The sequence below is a fragment of the Vicia villosa genome, unplaced genomic scaffold, assembly GCF_029867415.1.
Source record: "Vicia villosa cultivar HV-30 ecotype Madison, WI unplaced genomic scaffold, Vvil1.0 ctg.000334F_1_1_3, whole genome shotgun sequence".
NCBI lineage: Eukaryota > Viridiplantae > Streptophyta > Magnoliopsida > Fabales > Fabaceae > Vicia > Vicia villosa.
In genome coordinates, this window is record NW_026705150.1 from 96,784 (window position 1) to 112,822 (window position 16,039).

The 16,039-nt window shown below is 36.7% G+C and overlaps 1 protein-coding gene across 1 annotated transcript; it reads right to left on the reverse strand.

Annotated features, from left to right (window-relative positions):
- Window positions 1-10,975: 10,975 nt before the first annotated feature.
- Window positions 10,976-15,830, reverse strand: LOC131626920 (protein JASON-like). Its single transcript, XM_058897756.1, has 7 exons — window positions 15,499-15,830; window positions 15,212-15,260; window positions 15,051-15,130; window positions 13,091-13,338; window positions 12,114-12,789; window positions 11,947-12,029; window positions 10,976-11,445 (listed from the first exon to the last, which is right to left on the reverse strand). Exons 1-7 carry the CDS (start codon window positions 15,667-15,669, stop codon window positions 11,337-11,339), a joined length of 1,416 nt encoding a protein of 471 aa, XP_058753739.1. The 5' UTR covers window positions 15,670-15,830; the 3' UTR covers window positions 10,976-11,336.
- Between the last annotated feature and the right edge of the window lie 209 nt (window positions 15,831-16,039).

The window sequence follows — 16,039 nt, forward strand, 5'->3', positions numbered from 1 at the left end:
CCATCTTCTGGGTAAGCTTCTGATGATCTTCTTTACATGATCAGCCTTGGTGTATCCTTTGTCAAGAACTCTCAATCCAGCAGTCAGAGTTTGAAATCTCGAAAACATCTTTTCAATGTCTTCATCATCCTCCATCTTGAAGGCTTCATACTTCTGGATTAAGGCAAGAGCTTTTGTCTCCTTGACTTGAGCATTTCCTTCATGAGTCATTTTCAAGGACTCATATATATCATAGGCCGTTTCCCTGTTAGATATCTTCTCATACTCAGCATGAGAGATAGCATTCAGCAAAACAGTTCTGCATTTATGATGATTCCTGAAAAGCTTTTTCTGATCATCATCCATTTCTTGTCTTGTCAGCTTTACGCCTCTGGCATTTACAGGATGTTTGTAACCATCCATCAGAAGATCCCATAGATCACCATCTAGACCCAGAAAGTAACTTTCCAGTTTATCTTTCCAGTATTCAAAGTTTTCACCATCAAATACCGGCGGTCTAGTATAACCATTGTTACCGTTGTATTGCTCAGCAGAGCCAGATGTAGATGCAGACTTTTCACTTTCATCAACCATCTTTTACTGAAGCGTTTTTCTCTTCCTGAATCTTTTCTAAACACGGTTAAGTGCTTGCACCTTAGAACCGGCGCTCTGATGCCAATTGAAGGATAGAAAAACACTTAGAAAGGGGGGGATTGAATAAGTGTGACTTTAAATCTTGGACGATAAAAATAAATTGCACAATTATTTTTATCCTGGTTCGCTGTTAACGAAGCTACTCCAGTCCACCCCCGCAGAGATGATTTACCTCAACTGAGGATTTAATCCACTAATCGCACGGATTACAATGGTTTTCCACTTAGTCCGCAACTAAGTCTTCCAGAGTCTTCTGATCACAACTTGATCACTCCAGGAACAACTGCTTAGTTCACTCCTAAGACTTTTCTAGAGTCTACTGATCAACACGATCACTCTAGGCTTAGTTCACTCCTAAGACTTCTCTCTAGAGTATACTGATCAACCTGATCACTCTAGTTACAAACTGCTCAGCCAACTGCCAAGACTTCCTAGAGTATACTGATCAACACGATCACTCTAGTTCCTTACAACTTAATGTAATCTATTCAAGAGTTTACAAATGCTTCTAAAAAGCGATAATCACAACTGTGATATTTCTCTTACAGTTTAAGCTTAATCTCACTAAGATATTACAACAGCAATGTAGTGAGTTTTGATGAAGATGAAGATTCTGAGTTTAGATTTGAACAGAGTTTCAGCAAGTTTGATATAAGTTGTTTTGGTGCAGAATCGTTAACCTTGCTTCTCATCAGAACTTCATATTTATAGGCGTTGAGAAGATGACCGTTGAGTGCATTTAATGCTTTGCGTGTTCCGTACAGCATCGCATTTAATGTTATACGCTTTTGTCAACTACCTCGAGCCTTGTTCACGCTGTGTCTACTGACGTTGCCTTTAGTAGCTTTAACGTTCCTTTTGTCAGTCAGCGTAGTCTGCCACGTGTACTTCCTTCTGATCTGATGTTTGTGAATACGACGTTTGAATATCATCAGAGTCAAAACAGCTTGGTGCATAGCATCTTCTGATCTTCTGATCTTGAAGTGCTTCTGAGCGTGATACCATCTTCTGATCTTCAGTGCTTCTGATCTCATGTTCTTCTGATGCTTCCATAGACCCATGTTCTGATTCTGCTTCGACCATCTTCTGATGTCTTGCCAGACCATGTTCTGATGTTGCATGCTGAACCATTTGAGACACATCTTCTGAGCGCTGAATTATGCGTACTCTTTATATATTTCCTGAAAGGGAAATTGCATTGGATTAGAGTACCATATTATCTTAAGCAAAATTCATATTATTGTTATCATCAAAACTAAGATAATTGATAAGAACAAATCTTGTTCTAACAGCCTTCGAATTAGGGCTTTTTGATGCAGGTTCCTTTTGATCCAATTGATGCCATGATCAGGTTCGTAAGATTCATACGAACACAATGGACCCCTCGCGAAATATTTTGGTATGTGTTTGGCCCTAATCGCTATTTTCAGGTGAAGCTTTCATGGCGCTTTTTGTAAAAAGCGCTGTAAAAAGGGTTTGTTTTAGAAATTGGGGAAGAAGACGAAGACGTGGCCACACGTGACTGGTCCATTCAAAACAGTTTTTGGCGCGCGCGTTTGGTTACTCATAGGATCTGGTGCGTTAAGAAACATGTGATACCATGGTCATTCACTCTCCTGGCCACACGATCATCTTCCAGTCTCGTCCAATGCGCAGGAAGCCGCAGGTGCGCCATGAACCATCAGAGTCATGCCACACTGGATCAAAACGCTAAGTTTCTAATTTTTCTTCTTTTTAATTGCATAAATCCTTATTTTTATTTTTAATATATATGTGTATTGTTTTTAATTTTTATTTCTTTAATAATAAACTAATTACATGTTTTATTATAAAAACTTTTTTTATATAATTAATATTTATGTATTTATTTTATTTATTAATTTCATATATGCTTTTTTTATTATATTTATTATATTTATTATATTTTATTTTATAATAATTTTATTTTCCTAATTATATATTCATATATTTAATATTTAATTATATATTTATTTCTTTTTCTTATTTTAAATTATATTTAATTCATATTTATTTCATTTTAATTCCAAAAATTCATGAAAAATTGTTTTTTTGTCTAATTAAATTATTTTCTTGTCCCCGATTTAATTAATTAGGCTGCGAAACCAATAATTAATCAAATCGAGCATTTATCTTATTTAAACGCCCAAATCAGGGTTTACGAGAATCTGTCCTACACTGAACATTTCTTTTTCTGTGCCTTTCCAGGGTTGACTTTTTAAGATGCCTTCCGACTACGCGCCTCGCCCTCTACGAAGCTAAGTCCCGACTTTACCCTTCTTTATTATTTTATCATTTAAATATTCATTTGCCTTATAGGGTTGAAAACCTCGAAAGTCAATGGACTATTTTACACTCACGTATTTTGCCTATTTTTGTCCATTTTTTCAGGGTTAACCTCGAGGCTACCTCCGACTGCTAACCATATCATATCAAATAAAAAAGTTAAGTCCTATTTCGTATTTTACTTTTAATTTCCTTTTGCGAACGAACTCTCGATGACCCTTCAACCTCCAAATGAAAGGCTTCCTGCCCACTTATGGCAAGGATAGACCCTTTCACTCTGAAAGGCTAAAAGAACTCCTTTTTCAAACTATAAGGTAATTGCCCTTAATTGCTTTGCCTTGCTCTAAAAACATTTTTCATATTCTTTCTCATAAACCTTCAAAAGGGCTACGCTCATTTACGAGCTAAAGTCCCTATTCTTTTCTTCTACATTTCTGAAAACAAATAGCAAAGCAATTAAGAGCCCATGGAAAACCATGGATGCAAAGGGTGCCTTACACCTTCCCTTTGTATAACTTACCCCCCGAACTCAAAATCTTTCAAAAGGTCTTTCCTGTTCTTTTAGCCTTTCCTAAATTGGATAAAATAAAAGTCTGTGGCGACTCATGCTTAACCGCGACATTTTCGATTAAAAGTCAGTTCACCGTATTACACAACCATTCGAAAATCCTTATTTATGCATTCTTATCACGACCTAGCGGGTAAGGAATGCAAATTTGAACTCTGTTTGGGATCCGTATGATAGAGTTGGGAAAAACATAGAGAATTATCTTGCTAAAACCTAGAGATTGACATAGCAAGCGTTCACAGATTCTCATTTACACATTAAGGATTAACTTGCTAAAACCTAGAGATTGACATAGCAAACATTCATAGATCCTGAATTATGCATTCTTACCATGACCTAGCAAGTAAGGAATGCGGGTCCGAACTCTGTTTGGGATTCATCCAGTAGAGTTGGAGCAAAACATAGAGAATTAACTTGCTAAAACCTAGAGATTGACATAGCAAGTGTTCATAAATTCTCATTTACCCATTAAGGATTAACTTGCTAAAACCTAGAGATTGACATAGCAAGTGTTCGAAGATCCTGAATTATGCATTCTTACCATGACCTATCAGGTAAGGAATGCGGGTCCGAACTCTATTTGGGATCCGTCCAATAGAGTTGGAGCAAAACATAGAGAATTAATTTGCTAAAATCTAGAGATTGACATAGCAAGCGTTCACAGATTCTCATTTACACATTAAGGATTAACTTGCTAAAACCTTGAGATTGACATAGCAAGCGTTTGAAGATCCTGAGTTATGCATTCTTACCATGACCTAGGAGGTAAGGAATGGGGGTCTGAACTCTGTTTAGGATCCGCCCAATAGAGTTGGAGCAAAACATAGAGAATTAACTTGCTAAAACTTAGATATTGACATAGCAAGCGTTCATATATTCTCATTTATGCATTAAGGATTAACTTGCTAAACCCTAGAGATTGACATAGCAAGCAATCGTAGATCCTGATTTATGCATTCTTACCATGACCTAGCAGGTAAGGAATGCGAGTCCGAACTCTGTTTAGGATCCGTCCAATAAAGTCGGGGAAGCATGACGAATTAACTTGCTAAAGCCTAGAGGCTGACAAAGCAAGCATTCGTAGATTCTCCTACCTTGCTTTTCGATATTTCATTGATGTTGTTTAAGACTAACACAATGGATTATATCGTAAATATTGCATATTTATCACAATTTATCATATAAATCATGCAAGTTTCGAATCTATCTCTACCATCGGGGATAGATTGACGAAAACCTAACTTAGTGCTGCACATGACCTTATGTGCAAAGTTATGTCGCGGATTTTGCATGTGCGACGGGAGTTTAAAGTTTAGATATCGGAACATTTTGAACTTGCTAATTAAAAATTCCATATCCTAAAGCTTTGAACAGTGTACCTGTGGGTTGATGATGAGTAGGTTTAGTTACGAGTCATGGATATATTGTCTAACGGTTCAACCAATGAATATGAATCTAGGTTTAACCAATGAATGTCCGTTGATATGTGCTTAATGATTATGCTTACATCGATTGATAAATTCTTGTGTATATTGATCATGCTTATGTACATGCGCAGAATGTTTTTTAAGCGAAATTTCAAATTTCAGTCTCCTTTTAGACCATTGGGTCCTTGACCTATCCCTCGATACCCTTTGTTTTTTTTAATATCGAATTGTCTAGACATTTTGATGTATGTAATGTTTTAACCAATGTATGTAATGTGTAACTTGGGCATGGATATTGAAGTGCCAATGAAAATTTTGGGCTTTACGAAGTTAGATTTATGTTATGTCAGATGAATGAAATGATATGTATGACTCGATGCAAGGGCGAAGTGCTTTGATGAATGCGTGACTTAAGTATGTTTGAATGGTGCCCCAATGATGGGTCGTGGATAACTAAGGTGTAGAGAGATTGCTAACGTAACAAGGTTGTTTGTCATACGATGGTAGGGTGTTATGCTAGCATGATTTCCTGATACTCGTTTTGAAGTCGAAGAATGCAGGCGTAGAAGAGAGATTCACTGGGGATTGTGAAGATATGAGGATAATTTTCCCCTTTGTGGTATGTATTGCCCCAATTTATTGGGTATTTGCAGAGATTTGTCTTGATATGAGCTTGGACGTAGTTTTATTGTTGTATGCACTTGAGATGTCTAGCCCATTATTTTGATTTTTGAAATATTCCACGCCTTTGAATTAGAATGACTTACCATACAAATTTGATATGCACTGCCCCAACTTTTGAATTTGAAAAGACTTCCCCTCATCTCTAAGATCCAGAGGAAGTGCCCTTAGAAAGACTTGAATCCCGCCATCATGATCTTGATATAGATTTCCCCCAAGTATGTGAGTCTCGAAAAGTTTGTCTTCAAAGTTTCTTGAAGGAAAACTTGGATTCTAAATTGCAATAGGATGAACTTGATATGACATGCCCTATATTTCAAGTCTCAAAAGGTTTCCCCATGAATATTAAGGCCTTGAAATTTGTCGAAAGAGGAGACCGAGTCCTAACATGTTGTAATAAGACCTCCCTGCGATGTGCCCCTGTGATCATTAGGATTTTCCCCTGATTATAGGACTCCTCTTAGATGTTTTTCCCCTAGTCAGGAGCGTCTTGCAATGGTCGCTTTTGATTAAACCAATGTTGAAAACTTCCTTGATGCTATGTGTTGATTCGTAAGTAAAATTGTACCTCTTTGAAAAGTAATTCTAAGTTGATGCACATGCAAGTTTTGAAATCGAAGTTGATTATTGAAAAGAAATGGATGATTAGATATGAAGTCGTTGTAGCGTGGTGATAATTTTAACAAACATTAGGAGTCTGTTTAACAAATTTCGCTGAGTATGCTTTCAAAGTTAACCTTGCTTCAATTAGGGATTTCGAATGTTGTATCGTGGATGTGGTTCGTGGTTTAAGAAACAAATGATATAAGGCTCAAATTTTATATAAACCCACCCAATTATACTTGATTTTCTCCAATCCTAAAATTCGTTTAATCCAATGAATGCATTCAGTTTGCAAGAGAATTTTTGCAGTTCTGATGATGAGCAAAAGCATTAGTAAAGATCCAAACGCCAATGAAAAATGTTGTTAAGATCCAAGCATTAATGGGAAGCTTTGATGATTTAGCAGTCATAAGATTATCCTCTAATTTTTGTTTTTGTTTTTGATCCCTTATTTTTTGCATGGACCAGTTCTTTTGAATTTGATCCATCGAGATGCCTTAACTTTTACCTAAGTCAATTTTTTTGTTTTCTTTCACTTAGCGAGCTTTCTCCTTTTGAATTTTTTTGTTTTTTTGTTTTTTTGTTTTGAACATTTGTGACTGCCGTGTTGACTTTGGCTGTGAGCTTCACCTTTATTGCTTCCTCGATCTTGAATGATATACTAAAGAAGAAGACGTTGTGAGTGTTATCTCCATTGCTTCCCCAATCTTTGATGAACGCGAGGAAGAAGATATGCTTGAACCTCTTGCTTTGATTGACCGATTCCCTTGAAAATAGAATACACCATTGAATTTATCAAAATCTACCCTGCCCCTGGTCAAGATTAAGGGTTTTTTTTTAAATTGAAACAAACTCCAACTCCTGGCTCGAGGGGGTTAACTACGGATTAACTCCTTATTTCTCCTCATTGCTCCTTTGTTCAGCTTTAAAACAGAAGGCTCTTTAGGGCTTTGTGCGAAGTATAAAGGGCGGGTATATTATTTTGTGAACATTTATTCATCATGCTCGATGGAAAAGAAGAAAAAATTACGGGCTGATTTGGTGAAGATCAAGAGTTCTTTTGATGAGGGTTGGTGGGTGTGGGGGATTTCAGGGATAAGAAGGAAAGGTATGGGAAGTATAACTGCAACATATTATCAGAATCAACAGGTTTCAATGAATTAATAAACCTTATGGAGCTAGTGGATATTCCTTCTATCGGAGGTAGATTTACATGGTCAAACAAAGAAGGCAGCTCAAGGAGTACACTAGACAAATTCCTCTTATCTGAAATGTTGATTGATAAGTGGAAGATAATGGGGAAGGTGATTGGAGACATGGACATATCAAATCATGCACCGATATGGATGAAAATTAATGATGTCAACTGGGGTCTAAAGCCATTTAAAGTAATTAATGGATGGTTCGAGAATAAGGAGTTTGTAAGCTTTGTTGGAGAATCGTGGAAGAAGATGCATATCGAAGGCAAACAAACTTATGTTTTGAAGGAGAAGTTGAAATTTCTTAGGAACACTTTGAGAACGTGGAACAAGGAGGTCTTTGGTTGGTTGGATTTAAAGGTTGAAGAGGTTGTTTGCAGAATAAATGATGAAGAGGTGACTCCAAACTCAGCTGAGGATAGTAACAATACAAGGAGGTACGAATGTCGAAAGGAGGCTAGGGAGGATTTTTGGAAGCTTTTGAGTCTTAAGGAAAGTTTACTGAGGAAAAAATCCAGGCAGAATTGGCTGAGGGAGGGGGACTAGAATACAAAATATTTTCATGTTGTCATTAAGGAAAGGAGACGGAGAAACAACAATGTTTATGTTCAAACAAATGATGGGGTCATCCTTGAGGATGTGGAGGGGATTAGAGGAGAAGTTTTCAAGGTTTTCAGAAACAGATTTCTTGAACCTATTAAGGATAGACCTGCTGCCAGCGGTTTAATGACATCTCACATTTCTGATGATGATAAAGGGTATTTGGAATCTGAGTTCACTAGTGAGGAAATTAGAGCGGCTGTGTGGGACTCGAACGGGGAGAAAAGTCCAGGACCTGATGGATTTAAATTTAAGTTTCTACAGGAATGTTGGAGCTTCATGGAGGAGGATATTGTCAGATTTTTAATGGAATTCCAGCAGTCTGTAACTCTACCAAAAGCTATCACTGCTTCTTTTCTTGCCTTAATTCCTAAAAATCATAATCCGCAAAGTGTGAACGAGTATCGTCCCATATGTTTAGTGGGCAGTTTATACAAAATTATCTCCAGAATTTTGGCCAACAGAATGAAGAGGGTGCTGCCTGGGCTTATATCTTCATCTCAATCTGCTTTTGTGCCGGGAAAACAAATTTTAGACGGGGTATTAGCACTGAACAAAATTCTTGATCATGCTAGAAAGGAGAAGAAGGAGTGCTTTATCTTTAAGGCAGATTTTCAACAAGCATACGATTGTGTAAATTGGGATTTTTTAAGAACTTTATTACGGAAGTATGGATTGGTAATACTTGGTGTCGTTGGATGGAAGCATGTATTTTCAATAGCTCATTATCAGTGTTGGTCAACGGTAGTCCGACACAAGATTTTCTGGCGGAGATGGGTCTCAAACAGGGTGATCCCTTGTCTCCGTTCCTGTTTACATTAGTGGCAGATGTTTTGGCTACTATGGTCAACTAGGCGGCTGGATTGGGTTCTTTTGAAGGTTATAAGGTGGGGGAGGATGTCGACGTAAAGATTCTGCAATTTGCAGACAATACGGTTATTGTGGGGAACAGAGAGAGGAAGAACTTAAGATGCATCAAGGCTATCTTCAGGGGCTTTGAACTTGTTTTAGGGCTGAGAGTTAATTTTTTCAAGAGCAAAATTTATGGAGTCAATTTGGAAGAGGAATTTATGGAAAGAGCATCACAGTATTTATGTTGTTGCAGGGATGTAACTCCTTTTAAATTTCTGGGAATTAGGATAGGAGCAAATCCAAAGAGATGTAAATTTTGGTTACCGGTGGTGAGAAGTCTCAAACAGAAACTGCCTTCGTGGAAAGCTCGATTTTTATCTATTGGAGGGCGGGTTACATTACTTAGTTCTGTTTTAGCTAGCATTCCTATTTACGCCATGTCGTTTTATTGGGCATCGGTTAAGATCATTAAAGACATTATTCAACTTCAGAGTAGATTTCTTTGGAGCGGGAAAGAAGATAAGAAAGGTATTTCTTGGGTCAGTTGGAGCAATACGTGCAAGCCAAAAGCGGAGGGGGTTTTAGCAATTAAACACACTGGTTATTTCAACAAGGCTTTATTGTGTAAATGGAAGTGGCGGATTCTATCGGAAGAAGGGACTGTTTGGAAAGAGATATTGTGTGCTAGATATGGAGATGTGAAGCAAGCTGTGATGTTGGGATTTGAATCTGTTAAGAACAAAAAATCCTCAACCTGGTGGAAGGATTTGCTTACTATTAGCAACCTTAAAACTAACTCGTCTGATTGTTTTGCAGGGAAGATTAATTGTATCATTGGCAGCGGAGATGCGGTTTCATTTTGGTTCGACAGATGGGTGGGTGGGTCACCCATTAAAGACATGTTTCCAACAATTTTCAGCTTATCAAATAAGCCGTTTGGGAAGATTAGCGAGATGGGCGCTTGGCAACATAATTCTTGGAGTTGGAAATTTGGAATAGCAGCCGATGAATGTTTGGACTCAACATAGGCAACAGAGGAAGCTCTTGATCTTTTATTACTCTTAACAGGATACAAACCATCGATTGGAATCTTGGATACTTACTCTTGGTGGCCTAACCATAATGGTTTGTTTACTGTTAACAGTTGTTACGGTTTTTTGCGGGTTAGAGAAGATGAAGAAATCGTGGAGTGTCAATCAACCAAGGTGCTGAATCATATGTGGAAATCTAATATTCCTACAAAATTCAAAATCTTCGGTTGGAGATGGATTCTCAACAGACTTCCCACCAAGGATCAATTGGTTAAGAGGAACATTATCCACAACGACTCTAGCAAGGTATGTCCCTTTTGCAATGGCTTCGACGAAGACCGCAATCATCTATTTTTCGTGTGTAGCTTAGCGCAACAGATCTGGAGGAATATTATGTGTTGGTTAATGTGGAGGGTGGTCATGATTTGGTGGGTGAGGAACATTTTGATACTTTCTGCATTAAAGGCTCTGATAAGGATAAAAAGAAGAGAAAAATTTTAGTTATCGTTTGAATAGCCACGGTATGGACAATTTGGTGGACTAGGAATAATCTGATATTTAGAGGGGTGCCTTTTATTTTAGGTGACATTGTTGATAATATCAAGTTTATATCTTGGTCTTGGCAGACTGTAGGCAAAATTAGAACTAAAAGTCCGATTTGATATAATTGGTTACAAATGCCTTGTGAATGATATAGTTTTTTGTACGGGTTGAATACTCTTTATTAATATATTTTGCTTATAAAAAAAAAAAGACAACTTAATAAGAACAAAACAAAGAATCTACTTAATTTCAAATGAAACTTTTATATAACAAAAGTAAACATACCCTACACTCTGCTATAGGTAACTTTTCATGTTTTTTTTTTTTTTAACTTTTCATGTTTTTGCCGTAATGTTAAGCTAACAAAATCTAAAATGTGTTCAATACTTCAACTTTTCATTAATTGAAGAAAATAATGCAATAACTTGCAACGTATTTTTGGAGCACGGCTAAGCAATAACATATTAACATGTACTGAAATCTTTAAAATGAACCATCATGTTATCAAGACAGAATTTAACTTTTACTCCCAACTTAAAAAAAAAATGACCAACATTTTAGAACCGTGCCATAAACATGTCCCAATAAAAAGACTATTCTCAAATGCCGGAGAAATTTTGCACTAATAACATAGTTATGAAAAATACTTCCAACAAATCTAAACATCAAACAACAACTTCAAATTTTACAACTAATAAAAGGCCGATCACCCGATGCCCAACAATCCTCATCGATTATGTACAACACAAGCGGCCAATTTAACTCTATAGTATCACAAAATTTAAACAATGGACTGCTTGTTCCAACCAATCAGCACTGTATTGAGACTTAATCCAGAAATATATATCTCTTCTACCAGAGTAGTGAAATGTGGGATGGACAACAACTATAGTAATCAACATGACACCACAGATTGTTGATGAGCTGAAGGTTTCATCTGAGACAGTGCAGTATCGCTTTCTTCATTCTCATCAAAAGCAATTGGTTTTCCGCAAATATCTTTCCTGTGAACCAAATAACAAATTGAAAAGACAATATTATCTACCTAAAACAAAAATGCCAGCAACTCATACATTATTCCTCTAATACTCCCCTTGATTTGTTGAAATATTTACAGATCCCATCCCACAAAATTTATATGACAAGCCTGTATGACTTAGTGAGACCGATTATCAAAATTGTAAGATCCGTATAAAATGTGTTAAAAGGAAGTGTTAGAGAGTAAGCTTTTGGCACTTCCAGAAAAAAAAAAATAAGTGGACTTTTTTGAAATGGTAAATTGCTGATGTAGTACTTTGTAACCAATAGTAATAACATTTTATATTCAATCTCATCCTAAACCCAATAATTTAATGATATACATAGCGGACTATTATGTGCATCATTCAGTATGAAGTATTTAAGCACAAAAAAAAAATGCATCAAAAACAGACTACTCAAAATCATTTTAACTTTCAATGGTGAATAGAGCTCAGACGCAAAGAGCGGTGCATATATCAGCATACCTTTTAGAGATGACGGGATCCTCGGATAATGCCTTCTCCAACCTTTCTTCAAATGGTGTAGCATGCCAGCTCACTTTCTGGTCCTGAAAAACAATCAGCACTAATTAGGTATAGGATCAAGACTTCTAACTCTTTTACATAGAAAACAGTTGCTATATAGGTCATACTTCTTTGTATTTATTGGTTGAATTTGGGATTCCATTGCCATCCCACCACTTAGGAGGAGGAGGAGCAGAATTTTCCTCTTCATGCCAATGTGCAGCAACCATCCCAATTATGGGCCTGTCAGCAGGAGTTTTGCGGATCTGAGCCATCTCCATTTTCTTTCTTCTCTCTTCCAAGATGACAGATGCGGGCTTTAACCAAGAAGACAAGCCTTCTTCTATGGTAGGTTCATTTTTACGTGGTGTAGAAGTTGCATTATGAGACTGCTCAATTGATTCGCCCTGCTTCCTTGAATCTTGCACAGAAGCATAATCCTTTTCCTCAAGTATCTTGCTCTTAGAGACATCCTCAGCTACACAGCTATTTGGATACACAAATTGGGACTTAACTAGCTTATCATTTGGCAAGTCTTTTAAAGTTGCAGGGTAAACAGTTCCAGGAGTTTGCATCTCTTCAGAGAGTACCATTGGGGTAGGATTTGGTGAGTCTGTTTTCTTCATATGCCATCCACCATAAGCCACTGACTCACATGACGAAATATCAGTTTCACATTCAAAATGCACTGACTTGTTCCTCCCCTTATTCATTTGAGTTCCATCCGTAGGATGACAGCTCCCTGTCCCGCTTCCTTCCGTAGAGTCTTGATAACATTGAGTATTGTTTGCATAGGAGATACAGCTGTAAATGGAAAAGAAATAAAGTTCTGAAAAGGTTATATCTAATATGATCAAAAAGTACATGAGCACATTCAAGTTATGCCCTTAAAAATCAAAAGTTGAAAAAGCAAGAAGAAAACATTTTCATTAGGTTTTTTTTAACTCATAAGCAAAACCCTTGAAACCTTTTTTAACAAGCTGGTGCTCTCATAGTATTAAGAGTAAATAATAAAACATCAATCTAAGTTGATTGAATGATTGTGTTCTTCAGGTTCAATATTATTTAATTCACATTAAACCGATTAAATACAGAGATTAATAACCTGCTTGGTGTGAGGTCTGAATAATCTGTTCTTTCTCCCAATTCTTCATACTGTTTTTTGGGAGTTGGCGGATTGAATGGTTGAACTTCAGTTGGAACATTCTGAGCAGATGAATCAAGAAGCCAAGAACGAAACTTTGGAGGACCAGAATCATTACTACAAGAAGGTGAAACTTTTAGTTTTCCCGATGTTTTCCGAATCTCATCGGGGGTACTTACTATGGTACCACATGCTTTTAGAAACTTGGCCTGCAGAATATTCAACAAATCACGTGAACAAACTTAAATAACCAAAGTTAAGTTGTAAATTTCAATAACAAATTTGACGAAATATCCTATCAATACTCATTTCCTTCAACCAACAAGACATCAGCTGTTTTGGATAGTTGAGTTTCTGACTTCTGAGATTTAAAAAAGTAGGGTTAATAGTAATTCACCCCCCTGTAATGTTAGCGAATTTTGCTTTTACCCCCTCCCTACCTTTTGACAACGGTTTTTCCAAAAAAAAAAATCATTGCCAAAACCTGTCTTTGGCAACGGTGGGGGGTAAACCGAAACACGCTCATATTACAGGTGGTAAATTTATTTTAATCCAAAAAAGTATTCTGAACCAGGACATGCATATGCTCAAAATTGAATGATACAGTAGAGATGAATGGTTCATGGATCATGTAATATGACATCATTATCAGGAATGCACCATGGACAGCCAGAAAACTTCTAACTTCAATACAAATATAATGCAACTGAGAATGTGTCACCGTCAAGGGACTTGCATCCAAGAACAGTTGTCAATTTATCATTGAAAAAACTCTTTTTTTTATCAAAATGACATCCTTCAAAACTATAAAAGTACAAACATAACTTTACTGTAATAAAATAGTAAAAGATTGTTGTGAAATTAAGGGTGTGTATGTCTGATCAAAAGGTAGATCTTATAAATCAAAGTACCTTACAAGTTACAATAGTATATCAATTACAACAATTAAAAATTACTAACAATTTAAAATTTCAACAGCGCTAGTGCACTTAAAAAACAATAGATACAATATGTTAATTTCAAAAAGCGTTGCGTAAAACCAACCCCTTAAAATGCGGTATAGTGAATAGCAGGATAGCCGCTATTGCGAAGACTAAAAACCAATGTACAAAAAGTAAACATAAATACTCAAAAGTAGAAAATTACACAAAATTAACGAAACAATCATACTTAATAGTTAAAGAACCTAAAGTACAAAAAAACTTCAGCAAAGAAGAAGAACAAAAGATAACTAAACTAAGAGTAGGAAGACAAACATAAGGATTGTTTGAGAGCAAGAAAATAACAGAATGAAGATAAAAACAATACTCTTAAAAGTGTTCACTTTCAAATTTACCCCCTTAAAATAAGACGACAACAACAACCAAGACTTATCGGTGATCACACTACTAAGTGAGGTCGGCTATACGCTTAAAAAAGACAGCGGTTTTAAAAAAATAATATGAGGAATTTATCCCAAAATCCTAATAGCGGATGCGATAGTGGTTTGTGGCCGTAATTAGCGGGCACTACAACCGCTAAAGCTGATGGCATTTCGCTGGTCAAAAGTGCCACCCTGAACCCTACCCAGTACCCACTGCTTAACGTAAACATTTTACTTTTCCTGGTGTCCAATATCCATTGTTGTCAATGGCGGACCATGGCAAAGAGCCAAAATCCCTCAAGACCTGCCACTTTGTGGTGCCATTATAGAATATTATGGCGGAAAACCCCCAATATCGGGCAACATTTACCATTGTGGCAAGCCCAAAAAACCTCCATGTATATCCACCACAGCACCGCTGTGGCGGATATTTGATAACACTGCTAATATCAGTAACAAACTAAACCTCCAAACAGCTACACTTGTAAGAATAAGCACATAATAACAAACAGCTGCAATCTATATTAACAATACAAAACAACAAAAACAAACACACACCTCATCTTTAAGCTCCGTCTTATCTCTCTGAGATCCCTCATCAAAAATCCTCCCATTACGTCGCACAACGTCTTCTCCCTCTTTTCAAAATTCAAAACACAAAATCAGTACATTCACCAAAAGTCTCATAAGAATAACAACCATACGAAAATAAAATTTACCATCAGATAGAAACAATGTAGACAAACGATTACGAGACACCACATCATCCTGTTTAATAAATAGCAAAATCACATCACTTACATAAAAAAAAAAAATCAAAACTAAAAATTAAACATAACCATATCATACATATCAGCAAAATTCCGATTCCTAAAATTTCTATACAAAATCAGAAAACTCCTAAACTATTAAATAATTTATCAACAACAAAAAAAAATCAACAAATTTCAGAAACCAGAACGTGCAATCAACGATATCAGAAAACAGAAAGAAACAGTTACGTTACATTGGCTTTGTTGTGACGAGAAGCCACATCGACGGCGGCGGAGGCGGCGGTGGTTTTCGGGAGGCGGCGCTTATTGTTGTCGCGAACACGGAAGCAAGTGAAAAGGCAGCCCATGATGGTTGGGAAAATGGATCGGAAAATGAAGGTGAAAATGAAACCTAACCAGCGCATATCATTGAAGAGGACCCAGGTGAGGTCAGGTAAGGTAACGTTTCTTTTTTTCAATTTTATTATTATTATTATATTTTTGTTTTTTGAATTTGAATATGGAAATGAAGACAGTGATAGAGAGAGTGTGAGTGAGTGAGAGAGAAATGAAAGTTGTGTGAGGAAAATTGAAAAGAAGAGAGAGAAAGGTATTTATTTTTTTCTCCCGCTCTGCACAAAAGCCGAGACAAAAAGCCGTGAACCGGGGGATTGGATTGGATTGAAAGATTGGATAAAACCGGCCGGTGAATGGTTCGAAGCGGTCTGCTTAAAAAATTGTTTTGCGTATTTATTGATTTGGATTCTATTTCTAAGCGTGTGTTTTGATTTTGTC

Bases quoted from the DNA above. Each gene is read 5' to 3' on its own strand.
- LOC131626920 (XM_058897756.1), bottom strand. From the start codon at position 15,669: ATGCGCTGGTTAGGTTTCATTTTCACCTTCATTTTCCGATCCATTTTC. The intron at 13,339-15,050 runs GTGTGTGTTTGT...AATATTCTGCAG, and splicing joins AGACGGAGCTTAAAGATGAG to GCCAAGTTTCTAAAAGCATG. The intron at 11,446-11,946 runs GTATGCTGATAT...TTTGGTTCACAG, and splicing joins GATCCCGTCATCTCTAAAAG to GAAAGATATTTGCGGAAAAC.